Genomic DNA, 12,453 nt, shown 5'->3' with positions numbered 1-12,453 from the left:
CTGTTGTCAGGTTGTTGGTGTAATGCTTCAGGGATCTCTGAAGCATCACACCCAACAACCTGACAACAGCTTTCGCATCCCGCAACTACCCTCCCGACCTGGTACAGAAGCAAATAACCAGAGTCACTTCCTCATCCTCTCAAACCCAGAACCTCCCACAGAAGAACCACAAAAGTGCCCCACTTGTGACAGGATACTTTCCGGGACTGGATCAGATTCTGAATGTGGCTCTCCAGCAGGGATACAACTTCCTCAAATCCTGCCCTGAAATGAGATCCATCCTTCATGAAATCCTCACACTCCACCAGGAGTGTCTTTCCACCATCCACCTAACCTTCGTAACCTCTTAGTTCATCCCTATGAAATCCCCAAACCACCTTCCCTACCCTCTGGCTCCTACCCTTGTAACCGCCCCCGGTGTAAAACCTGTCCCATGCACCCTCCCACCACCACCTACTCCAGTCCTGTAACCCGGAAGGTGTACACGATCAAAGGCTGAGCCATGTGTGAAAGCACCCACGTTATCTACCAACTGACCTGCCTACACTGTGACGCATTCTATGTGGGAATGACCAGCAACAAACTGTCCATTCACATGAATGGACACAGGCAGACAGTGTTTGTTGGTAATGAGGATCGCCCTGTGGCTAAACATGCCTTGGTGCACGGCCAGCACGTCTTGGCGCAGTGTTACACTGTCCGGGTTATCTGGATACTTCCCACTAACACCAACCTATCCGAACTCCGGAGATGGGAACTTGCTCTTCAATATATCCTCTCTTCCCGTTATCCACCAGGCCTCAATCTCCGCTAATTTCAAGTTGCTGCCACTCATACCTCACCTGTCATTCATCAACATATTTGCCCCTGCACTTCTGCCTCGACTGACATCTCTGCCCAAACTCTTTGTCTTTAAATATGTCTGCTTGTGTCTGTATGTATGTGTGTGTGTGTGTGTGTGTGTGTGTGTGTGTGTGTGTGCGTGTGTGCGTGCGAGTGTATACCCGTCCTTTTTTCCCCCTAAGGCAAGTCTTTCCGCTCCCGGGATTGGAATGACTCCTTACCCTCTCCCTTAAAACCCACATCCTTTCGTCCTTCCCTCTTTCCTGATGAGGCAACAGTTTGCTGCGAAAGCTTGAATTTTGTGTGTATGTTTGTGTGTCTGTCGACCTGCCAGCACTTTCATTTGGTAAGTCACATCATCTTTGTTTTTAGGTATATTTTTCCTACGTGGAATGTTTCCCTCTAATATATATATATATATATATATATATATATATATATATATATATATATATATATATATATATATATATATATATATATATAAAAAAAACAAAGATGAGGTGACTTACTGAACGAAAGCGCTGGCAGGTCGATAGACACACAAACAAACACAAACATACACACAAAATTCAAGCTTTCCCAACAAACTGTTGCCTCATCAGGAAAGAGGGAAGGAGAGGGGAAGACGAAAGGAAGTGGGTTTTAAGGGAGAGGGTAATAATAATATATAATTGTGTGTGTGTGTGTGTGTGTGTGTGTGTGTGTGTGTGTGTGTATTACACTGGCAGTTGATCAGTTCCACCTTGTGTTCTATGTAGAAATGGCTGCTTTAAGCTGTTTCTAACAATTGAATTTTGTCTCTGATAACATATTGAAGTTTCAGCAGCTAAGTAATCAACTGCCAAACAACAGATCCTAAGTCTCATGTTTCATCATTAGGATTTTTGTCTGTCACTTATAACTTCTTTTGCTTTTGGCAATGTTTGTTGATGTGAAAAATGCTTAGTTAGATCATGGTTGGTAATCTACATTAAACTGTATGTCCCTCTATAAATTGCCAGCCAAGTCAGTTCTAAGGCCAAAAGAAACAACGGAATACCACGTCCTATTGCAGCATGCTCAGTAAATCACTGTGGTGTTCAAACCACCCTTGGATTAATGACAGCTTTACCTTTTTCATATTGTCTGTTTTATAATTGTTAGTGTATTTGCAGCATTCTGCGATGTTTCCAGTCATACTGCTTTCCGTCATAAAGAAATGTAGACATGTCATTCTGCTTGTAAAGGATGTATTTGTCCTTAATTTGCTTGAAGTACTTACGAGATCAGCAAATGATGATGACGCCTAATGAAGATGAGAATACTGAAACTGTGTCGAAGCGTCAGAAATGGTCAAATGTCGATGCCTGCTTAATAAAGGTAACTGTTAATTTTTATTTGTAATTGGAGTCTATAAAGCATTCAGAAAATTTGAAGAGATTGTTGTTGAAATGCTTTCTCATGTTTTGTTAGTTTATAAATAAGACATGATAATTTTATTTGTGACCCAAAGTAGGACACTGTACTAGACGGAGCAGTGATTAAGACATTGAATACCTGTTTCGGAGCAGTATGCTTCAGATCACTGCCGAGCCACACAGTATTCCATTGTTGCTCTGAATTGCTGCCAGGATGGATCCTTCATCGAGGCCTGCTGTCAGCCAACACACTAATGCTCCGTCTTCAGTGACTTTGATGTGAGGATGATATTCATCTGATAGCCTTCACCTCTTTTAAACAGCAAGATTTTGTAAAAGATATTCGAACCTTGTCGATTTGCCATATTTTGACCAGTCAGTAACAGTTGTGATATTGTTAGTTGTCATTTGGAACAATCAGCAGATCCTATTTTAATTGTACAATGTGTATGAAAAACTTAAACTTTGCAAAGTTAGTATTGTCTGGATGCTCACCAACTTGACAGGTAATCAGAAAACTTGGTGAATGAGAACATGTGGACGTAAAGGCATAAATCTAAGGCATTCCATGGCAGAAGTGCACACTTTCTGAATGAATCATAACTGGTACTGTATCCTAGTTATGTCAAACCATGCATGAAGTGAACTACTTTATGGAGTGGAAACAGAGAGGTTCCCATGAAGAATATGGAGCTGTGTATATGGCGTGTGGAAGGGGGGGGGGGGGGAGGGACAGTTTTCAGTGATAGTTTTTGAGAGAATGTGTAGCTTTCTGTTGTTACACAATTTGTGGAAGAAAATTGGTAAATTTGCACGTTTACATTATCCAACCCATGGTAATAGTCTGCATGTAACATGGATTCTGTACATAAAATTGAGGCAGGTCTTCCAGCACTTGCATAAATCATCAAACCTTGCACCATCATGCATTCAAAGCTATTCAGTGCTCCAACAGAATTACTTTGTAATTAACCCTTCAGTTCAGATGAACCACTTAAATCATTTGTTGTTGTTGTTGTTGTTGTTGTTGTTGTGGTCTTCAGTCCTGAGACTGGTTTGATGCAGCTCTCCATGCTACTCTATCCTGTGCTAGCTTCTTCATCTCCCAGTACCTACCGCAACCTACACCCTTCTGAATCTGCTTAGTGTATTCATCTCTTGGTCTCCCTATATGATTTTTACCCCGCTACACTGTCCTGCAATACTAAATTGGTGATCCCTTGATGCCTCAACACGTGTCCTGCCAACCGATCCCTTCTTCTAGTCAAGTTGTGCCACTTCTCTTCTCCCCAATCTTATTCAATACCTCTTCGTTAGTTATGTGATCTACCCATCTAATCTTCAGCATTCTTGTGTAGCACCACATTTCAAAAGCTTCTATTCTCTTCTTGTCCAAACTATTTATCGTTCATGTTTCACTTCCATACATGGCTGCACTCCACACAAATACTTTCAGAAATGACTTCCTGACACTTAAATCTATACTCGATATTAACAAATTTCTCTTCTTCAGAAACACTTTCCTTGCCATTGCCAGTCTACATTTTATATCCTCTCTACTTCGACCATCATCAGTTATTTTGCTCCCTAAATAGCAAAACTCCTTTACTACTTTAAGTGTCTCATTTCCTAATATAATTCCCTCAGCATCACCCGACTTGATACGACTACATTCCATTATCCTCATTTTGCTTTTGATGATGATCATCTTATATCCTCCTTTCAAGACACTATCCATTCCGTTCAACTGCTCTTCCAAATCCTTTGCTGTCTCTGACAGAATTACAATGTCATCGGCGAACCTCAAAGTTTTTATTTCTTCTATTTGGATTTTAAAACCTACTCTGAATTTTTCTTTTGTTTCCTTTACTGCTTGTTCAATATACAGATTGAATAACATTGGGGAGAGACTACAACCCTGTCTCACTCCCTTCCCAACCACTGCTTCCCTTTCATACCCTTCGACTCTTATAACTGCCATCTGCTTTCTGTACAAATTGTAAATAGCTATTCGCTCCCTGTATTTTACCCCTGCCACCTTCAGAATTTGAAAGAAAGTATTCCAGTCAACATTGTCAAAAGCTTTCTCTGAGTCTACATATGCTAGAAATGTAGGTTTGTCTTTCCTTAATCTAGCTTCTAAGATAAGTCGTAGGGTCAGTATTGCCTCACGTGTTCCAATATTTTTACGGAATCCAAACTGATCTTCCCCGAGGTCGGCTTCTACTAGTTTCTCCATTCGTCTGTAAAGAATTCGTGTTAGTAGTTTGCATCTGTAACTTATTAAACTGATAGTTCGGTAATTTTCACGTCTGTCAACACCTGTTTTCTTTGGGATTGGAATTATTATATTCTTCTTGAAGTCTGAGGGTATTTCGCCTGTCTCATACATCTTGCTCACCAGATGGTAGTGTTTGTCAGGACTGGCTCTCCTAAGGCCGTCAGTAGTACTAAGGTAATGTTGTCTACTCACGGGGCCTTGTTTCGACTCAGGTCATTCAGTGCTCTGTCGAACTCTTCACGCAGCATCCTTTCTCCCATTTCATCTTCATCTACATCCTCTTCCATTTCCATAATATTGTCCTCGAGTACATCTCCCTTGTATAGACCCTCTATATACTCCTTCCACCTTTCTGCTTTTCCTTCTTTGTTTAGAACTGGGTTTCCATCTGAGCTCTTGATATTCATACAAGTGGCTCTCTTTTCTCCAAAGGTCTCTTTTATTTTCCTGTAGGCAGTATCTATCTTACCCCTAGTGAGATAAGCCTCTACATATTTACATTTGTCCTCTAGCCATCCCTGCTTAGCCGTTTTGCACTTCCTGTCGATCTCATTTTTGAGACGTTTGTATTTCTTTTTGCCTGCTTCATTTACTGCATTTTTATATTTTCTCCTTTCATCAATTAAATTCAATATATCTTCTGTTACCCAAGGATTTCCACTAGCCTTCGCCTTTTTACCTACTCGATCCTCTGCTGCCTTCACTATTTCCTTCCTCAAAGCTACCCATTCTTCTTCTACTGTATTTCTTTCCCCATTCCTGTCAATTTTTCCCCTATGCTCTCCCTGAAGCTCTCTACAACCTCTGGTTCTTTCAGTTTGTCCATGTCCCATCTCCTCAAATTCCCACCTTTTTGCAGTTTTTTCAGTTTTAATCTACAGGTCATAACCAATAGATTGTGGTCAGTCCACATCTGCCCCTGGAAATGTCTTACAGTTTAAAACCTGGTTCCTAAATCTCTGTCTTACCATTATATAATCTATCTGATACCTTTTAGTATCTCCAGGGTTCTTCCATGTATACAACCTTCTTTCATGATTCTTAAACCAAGTATTAGCTATGATTAAGTTATGCTCTGCGCAAAATTCTACCAGACGGCTTCCTCTTTCATTTCTTAGCCCCAATCCATATTCACCTACTATGTTTGCTTCTCTTCCTTTTCCTACTGACGAATTCCAGTCACCCATGACTATTAAATTTTCGTCTCCCTTCACTACCTGAATAATTTCTTTTATCTCACCACACATTTCATCAATTTCTTCATCTGCAGAGCTAGCTGGCATATAAACTTGTACTACTGTAGTAGCCGTGAGCTTTGTGTCTATCTTGGCCACAATAATGCGTTCACTATGCTGTTTGTAATAGCTTACCCGCACTCCTATTTTTTTATTCATTATTAAACCTACTCCTGCATTACCCCTATTTGATTTTGTGTTTATAACCCTGTAGTGACCTGACCAGAAGTCTTGTTCCTCCTGCCACCGTGTTTCACTAATTCCCACTATATCTAACTTTAACCCATCCATTTTCCTTTTTAAATTTACTAACCTACCTGCCCGATTAAGGGATCTGACATTCCACGCTCCAATCTGTAGAACGCCGGTTTTCTTTCCCCTAATAACGACATCCTCTTGAGTAGTCCCCTCCCGGAGATCCGAATGGGGGACTATTTTACCTCTGGAATATTTTACTCAAGAGGATGCCATCATCATTTAACCATACAGTAAAGCTGCAAGCTGTATGCAGATGAATTGCATTCAATTTTCATTGTATTTTCTTGGTAAATAGTTTGTTTAAATAATACTTGTGAATCATTTGTTGATCATATTGTCATATGAGTAATGCATTCAACCTTTCCTTGTTTCATATTGAATTAATGTATTTTCCTGCTTCTGATTACTTTATGGAATTTAAATGCAGGGACCTGCATTCTTTGGAAAAAATCATATACCTCTCTTCTTTTGCTTTCTCTCTTAAGATTTATTATAACACTAGAATCATATGAAAAAAGTTCCAATTCTGCTTGTTGTGGTTAAGTGGGTGGTTGTCCAAGTATATAAGGAACAGGAGTGGACCCAAAATTCAACCATTTGGGGTTCTCTTTGTGTTTTTTCCCCAGACACTAAAAATTTCTAAGCTCACGACATTGTTTGTATTATTCAGCACAACCCCTTGCATTCAGTTTGATAAATATGAGTCAAACTTTTCCCTATACACTCATGTGAGGAAAGAAGAAACTAAAATAGGGGAAAAAAATTTTCAAATTGTATTTTGCTGGGTGATTTATGTATGACTTGCATCTGTCTTGTACGTAAAGCGCAAGAATCTCAGTAAATAATGTTTTTGTTCCATGAAGGTTCAGGGAAACTGCCACATGTCAATAACTTGATGTCATGATATTTTGGCCTGTCTCCTGGCCATCTTCAGGTGTTGAAATTTCACCGAGATCCCCTGTTTAAAACCATAGTGGCACATGGATGGTGTAACCAGTCATCACTGCTTGTGTATTGCTAGAATGCGTGTGTCGCTGCTCCAAGTCTTTGCATTGGTGAGCGCCCTCCTTGGTGAAAGGTTGCTTCGACGATATAAGATTGATTATCTTCACTTGGTAAAATCCAAGAACGACTTCAGCTGTGCAAAGCACAAAGTTTTTCTATAATAGGATTGCATGCACCATATAACTGGAAACTGCGGTCCCAATTTATAAGGGTCTCAGACAGCAGTGTTTCTAATGATTAATTGATAATATCATCCAAAAAGTTTGAAGTATGGACCACAATGTTCGTTTCGTTGTGCTTCATTAAATGACCAGTAGATTTAGTGTTTTGCAGTAGCTGATTTGCTGTCTTGGAGTAAGTGAGTACATCGCTGACATTCCACTGAGCACTCTATAACAGTGTATGTCGTTTGCCCTATTTATGATTTGCCACACTTACATGGAATCTTACAAAACATCTGCATTGTGCAACTCTACGTTGTATTTGTCAGATCCCAGAAGCAAGAAGTGCCGAGATTTTTGATTTAGGGCAAAATTTTCTTGGAAACATTTCCAGTGTACAGGATGTCCCTGGAGGAATGGTCAATATTTAGGGGTATGACAGGAATGATCTTCCAAAGCAAAATAGTGCAGTAAATGAGGACTCTAAAATACATATCTTAAGAACTATGAGTATTTCTTCATCTTCGATACTATGAAAGAAATCTCTTCTACTGCAACCTCTTAGCTTTCCATATTTTCAGGTATACATTGGCTTTGAAGTGCATACCCTTAAGAGCTTTGAGCACTTGTTCAGAAGAAGAGATGTTTCACAGTAGCAAAGGTGAACAACAAGTGCTTATAGTTCCTAAGATGTGCCTTTTAGAGCCCACGTTTACTGGACTTTTTTTGCTTGAAATTGTTGTTCTTTTCATATCCCTGAATATGTACCATTCCTCGTGGGTCACCCTATATAACAGGTAGGCTGTCATCTTGAAGGCCTCAGCCTCTACCTTGTTGTGTCATTTGTATGTTTGTAGCATTCTGTGTATCTGGTGAGATGAATATACATTTTCCTGGAACATAGTTGAATGTGTTACAACTTTCCTTGCAGGTTACCTGCATCTGAAATGATATGGGCTTGAGGTATTCAGAACACCCAGTGTTTGTGTCAGATGGTAGCAACTAGTTGCAGGATCTGTATGAGTGGACTTTCGAAATATCGGGTGTCCACCTCCGCCATTAATCATACAATGAACTAAGACAACTAAACAAGGGTAATGACCTCCTTTCCCATAGTAAATTTTATGTTTTCATGTATGGAGTTTCAATGTGGAAGGAACTCACGGAAACTGTTCAAACCATGAGGCAAACTTTAGAGGTATCATCAGTGTATCGCCAAAATACTGTTGATTTTGAAAGTGCTGAGTCTAATACCTTAAAGTCTTCCATCTACTGTTATTACAAGACTGTAAACATGTTTCACATACTAGCTCATGAATTTCTTTGGTTATAGATGCACTTTACTCTAAGTTTGGTAAAAGGAAATGAAAACTTCAGTTTGGTGACTAAAAAGCTAGTTAGATGGCAATCATCAAAAAAGGGTTCATTGGTGTAGTAGATACTGCAATGGAAAACAAAAAATTATTTTCAAGTGAAGCCTTCAACAATTGTTGAAGCTGCTTCATGCCAACACTTGTAATTTTACTGACCTGTCCAACTCCTCATACATCTTCTTTCGTTGTGCAGTTGGTGTTAGATGCATTTTTTAATGTTTCAAGTCAGTACTGTTGAAGTTGATTTTCATTTGATACTTATTTAATGTCATTGCCCACACTGATGATGACCAGCTCAATAATTTTTACTAGAAAGGTTACGTAGCTGCATAGACTTTGAGCAGTTTCAATTAAATGAGGAAGTGGCTGTGATACAGGATCCATTTTTAAAGACTATTCAATTTGAATTTTGCACAGCTGACTGTGTGTAGTGCTGATTATCATGAAATTTACTCTGCTTGCTCAAAACTCACTGACTACGTACACCTATCTGTACTCTACAGTGGAAACTCCAGGATGGAATATCAACAGATATGAAAAGGAAACACTGCTACTCACCATAAAGATGACACATTGAGTTGCAGCCCTGTACAATGAAAATATTACAGTAACAGTCGTTCTGTTGTGCCTATCTGCAACTCAGTGCGTCATAGTTATGGCGAGTAGCAATCTATTCTTTTCATAATTCCTGATATCTGTGCTCTACTATAGTTTGGACTGAATGGCAGTGCCAGTGATTGTAGTACGTGTTTAAAAATGTGCGGAAAGGGTTTTATACAATGTTAAAATACATTGCTGTTATTCCGGAAAAGAACAGATGTCCGGAATGATGGTGGGTGTACACATTTGGTTGTATATCCGTAAAATTGCATTATTATTTTACGTGCTAATTTATTTAGCGGAATTTTGAGTGTTCTGGCAAAGTCCTCAAAAATTTAAATGGAAACTCGAATGTTACATTTGAAATGTTTTATAAATGAACATGTTATTCTAGTATAAGTATGCACTTTTGGAAACTGAAATTAAAGGGTTATAAACCATTAACATTGGCTTTTTGGTATGATGACTTTTTAACATTCAAACATTGTAATTCTCATGGCAACAATTTTATATAAAGATACGCGGAACAGCCAAAGAAACTGGTACACCTGCCTAATGTTGTGTAGGGCCCCTGCGAGCAAGCAGAAGTGCCGCAACAAGATGTGGCATGGACTCGACTAATATCTGAAGTAGTGTTGGATGGAACTGACACCATGAATCCTGCAGGGTTTTCCATAAATCCAAGAGAGTACAAGGGGGTGGAGATCTCTTCTGAACAGCATGTTGCAAGGCATCGCAGATATGCTCAATAATGTTCATGTCTGGGGGGTTTGATGGCCAATAGAAATGACTAAACTCAGAATAGTGTTCCTGGAGCCACTTCGTAGCAATTCTGGTCATTTGGGGTGTCACGTTGTCCTGCTGGAATTGCCAAAGTCTGTTGGAATGCACAGTGGACATGAATGGATGCAGGTGATCACACAGGATGCTTACGAATGTGTCACCTGCCAGAGTCGTATGTAGACGTATCAGGTGTCCCATATCATTCCAACTGCATACGCCCCACATCATTAGAGAGACCCCAGGGTGTCCACAGCTCTTTTGTGGAAATGTGCGTGGCAAGCATGGGACTCCGAGCTTGTGCAGTTCTCTGTCCTTGCTCCCACCTCTCCCCACCCCTTCCCTTCCCCTTCTCATTCTCTTCTGCAGTATGTTTTGCACCTACGTCTGGAGACAGGTGCTTGTGAATGAATGAAGTGATTTCTCTTCTTTTATCTCTACAATGTAAAGTATCTGTCCTTACTTTGTCTTTCTCTTTTTTTTAATTCTTTTCTTTTCCTTCTCTGCTGCAGCATTTGAGAATTCTCTTCTCTTCTCTTCTCTTCTCTTCTCTTCTCTTCTCGTCTCTTCTCTTCCTTTTATTTGTTCCTCCTGTTTTCTTTCTTTCCTGTCTGTGCATGTCTGAAGGCCGGCCCACGCGTTCCCACGTCGGTGATGGGGTAACGCGTAGCTCCCCGCCCTAGGTAGACAAGTAGTGCATGTACATACCCCCTGGTAAAGGCCAGGCCCAGGGAGGGGAGATTACCCGAACTGGTGCCTTCCGAACATGCAGATTGGTCCCTCCATCCATTTCTTGGTAGATGTGACCTGAGGTGTGGACAATCGCCTATGGTGGGAGTGCCCTCAGAGAAGGTCCCCACTAGGAAGGACACACAATTGGAGATACCAGTAATCACGGGGAATACTTTTGTGATGGTTTCTTCTACTTCTATAACTTCTGCCCTCAAGAGAAAGCTAGATGAGTCTCAGCTACAGAAAATTGTTCCATCAGTGCCGAAGTTCCTAGTTATTACTTGGTCTGACGAAGATCAAGACTTCTCAACAGTACACCCTTTCATTATTCAGAAAGGTGTCGACGCAATTGCAGATCCTGTGAAGTCTTGTTCCCCATTACGAAATGGTATCTTGTTGTTAGAAACATACAGTGCCCTCCAGGCACAAAAATTGCTTTGACACCTTCCCCATCCGGGTGGAAGCGCACCTTACTTTAAACTCATTGTGTGGATGTAGTTTATATAAAATAACTCAATGGATTATCAAAGGAGGACATTCAAAATTACCTGTCTGATCGGAGGGTGATGGCCGTACATAGAGTACTGAAAAATGTTGAAAAGGAATTCGTACCGATTTGCACTTTCTTTTTTACTTCCATTGAACAATGAAGCAGTATATGAGATAATTTCAGTTCGCCTTACATCCCCAACCCTAGGTGCAGCCATCAGTGTAAGAGGTTTAATAATACCAGGCAGTTGTGTTCCAATATGGCCAAATGGATTATCTGTGACAGGGATGCCCATGAGGGTGACTCTCCACCCCCATCCCCTCGTTGCATCAACTATATGGGTGACCAAGCTGCTTCCTCTAGAGATTGCCCTATTTTTAAAGAGGAACAAATTATTCTGGAAATCTGAGTGCTGCTCATAAGTTATTCACCAGTAGAAAGCCCACTGTGCTCCCAGTGGGTAAGTATAGCACTGTTCTCACCTCTGCTCGATCTACTTAGGAGGTAGCCATGCAGACTTGCGATCTCACCTTTAGCACCTCGGTCGTCAGATCGGCCAGCCCAAAGAACGCCTGTTCAACCTCCCTACTATCACCTGCTCACTCGAAGGCTCAACCTTCATTGGCTCCTGCTAAACCACGGCCCCCAAAATTGGATGCCCAGACTTCCAAACAACAACCTACTCATGAAGATTTTTTACGTACTCGGACCTCACACCTCACAACCATCAACTCCTCCTCCATTTCTGTGTCCTGCTTCCAAGAAGGCTCATAAGAAAAACAGTTCCTCTCCTTCCCTGCCTCAGCATCTCTCTTCAACAGCACCACCAAGCAGTAGCCATCCTCGGCCATCTTCCATGTCGCCAAGACGCACTGCTGGCGGCCGATCAACCAGCTGATCACTGGCAGTAGAAGCTGCCCCCGAACACCCTATGGATCAGAATATTCTGCCTTTGGCTACATGCCATTCCACACTGTCTGTCACCAGCTGTCAGCAGTCGCTGAGTTGATGGCCACTGTGGTGAGATTTTTCCTTTTTTCGTCCACCCTATGTCAGTTATCCATTGGAATATCCGCGGAATTCGCTCCAAATAGGGATGAACTGTCGATCCTCTTACAGTCCTCCTCCTCAGTCGTCTTCTGTCTTCGGTAAACAAAGCTATGCCTCCATGATTGCTTAGTCTTCCTTCATTTCCAATTGATCTGGTTTGAACTCCCTTCTGTTGTCAGTGTTCCGGCACGTGGGGGACTTATAATTCTTCTCCATGATACTATCCGTTATCACCCAATCCACTT

The 12,453-nt window shown here is 41.0% G+C and overlaps 1 protein-coding gene across 3 annotated transcripts in view; it reads left to right on the top strand.

The window, feature by feature from the left end:
* The window catches only part of LOC126475240 (mini-chromosome maintenance complex-binding protein), a 99,048-nt gene that overhangs the window by 52,026 nt on the left and 34,569 nt on the right, over positions 1 to 12,453 (top strand). For all 3 annotated transcript variants that reach the window (XM_050102927.1, XM_050102928.1, XM_050102930.1), the window contains exon 5: positions 2,101 to 2,205. In XM_050102927.1, the coding sequence (XP_049958884.1) occupies positions 2,101 to 2,205 (105 nt within the window). The remainder of the gene's footprint in view (positions 1 to 2,100; positions 2,206 to 12,453) is intronic.

Source organism: Schistocerca serialis, chromosome 4 (genome assembly GCF_023864345.2).
Source record: "Schistocerca serialis cubense isolate TAMUIC-IGC-003099 chromosome 4, iqSchSeri2.2, whole genome shotgun sequence".
NCBI classification, from domain to species: Eukaryota; Metazoa; Arthropoda; class Insecta; order Orthoptera; family Acrididae; genus Schistocerca; species Schistocerca serialis.
Note: the sequence above shows the minus strand (reverse complement) of the source record. Positions and strands in the feature narration are given on the sequence as shown.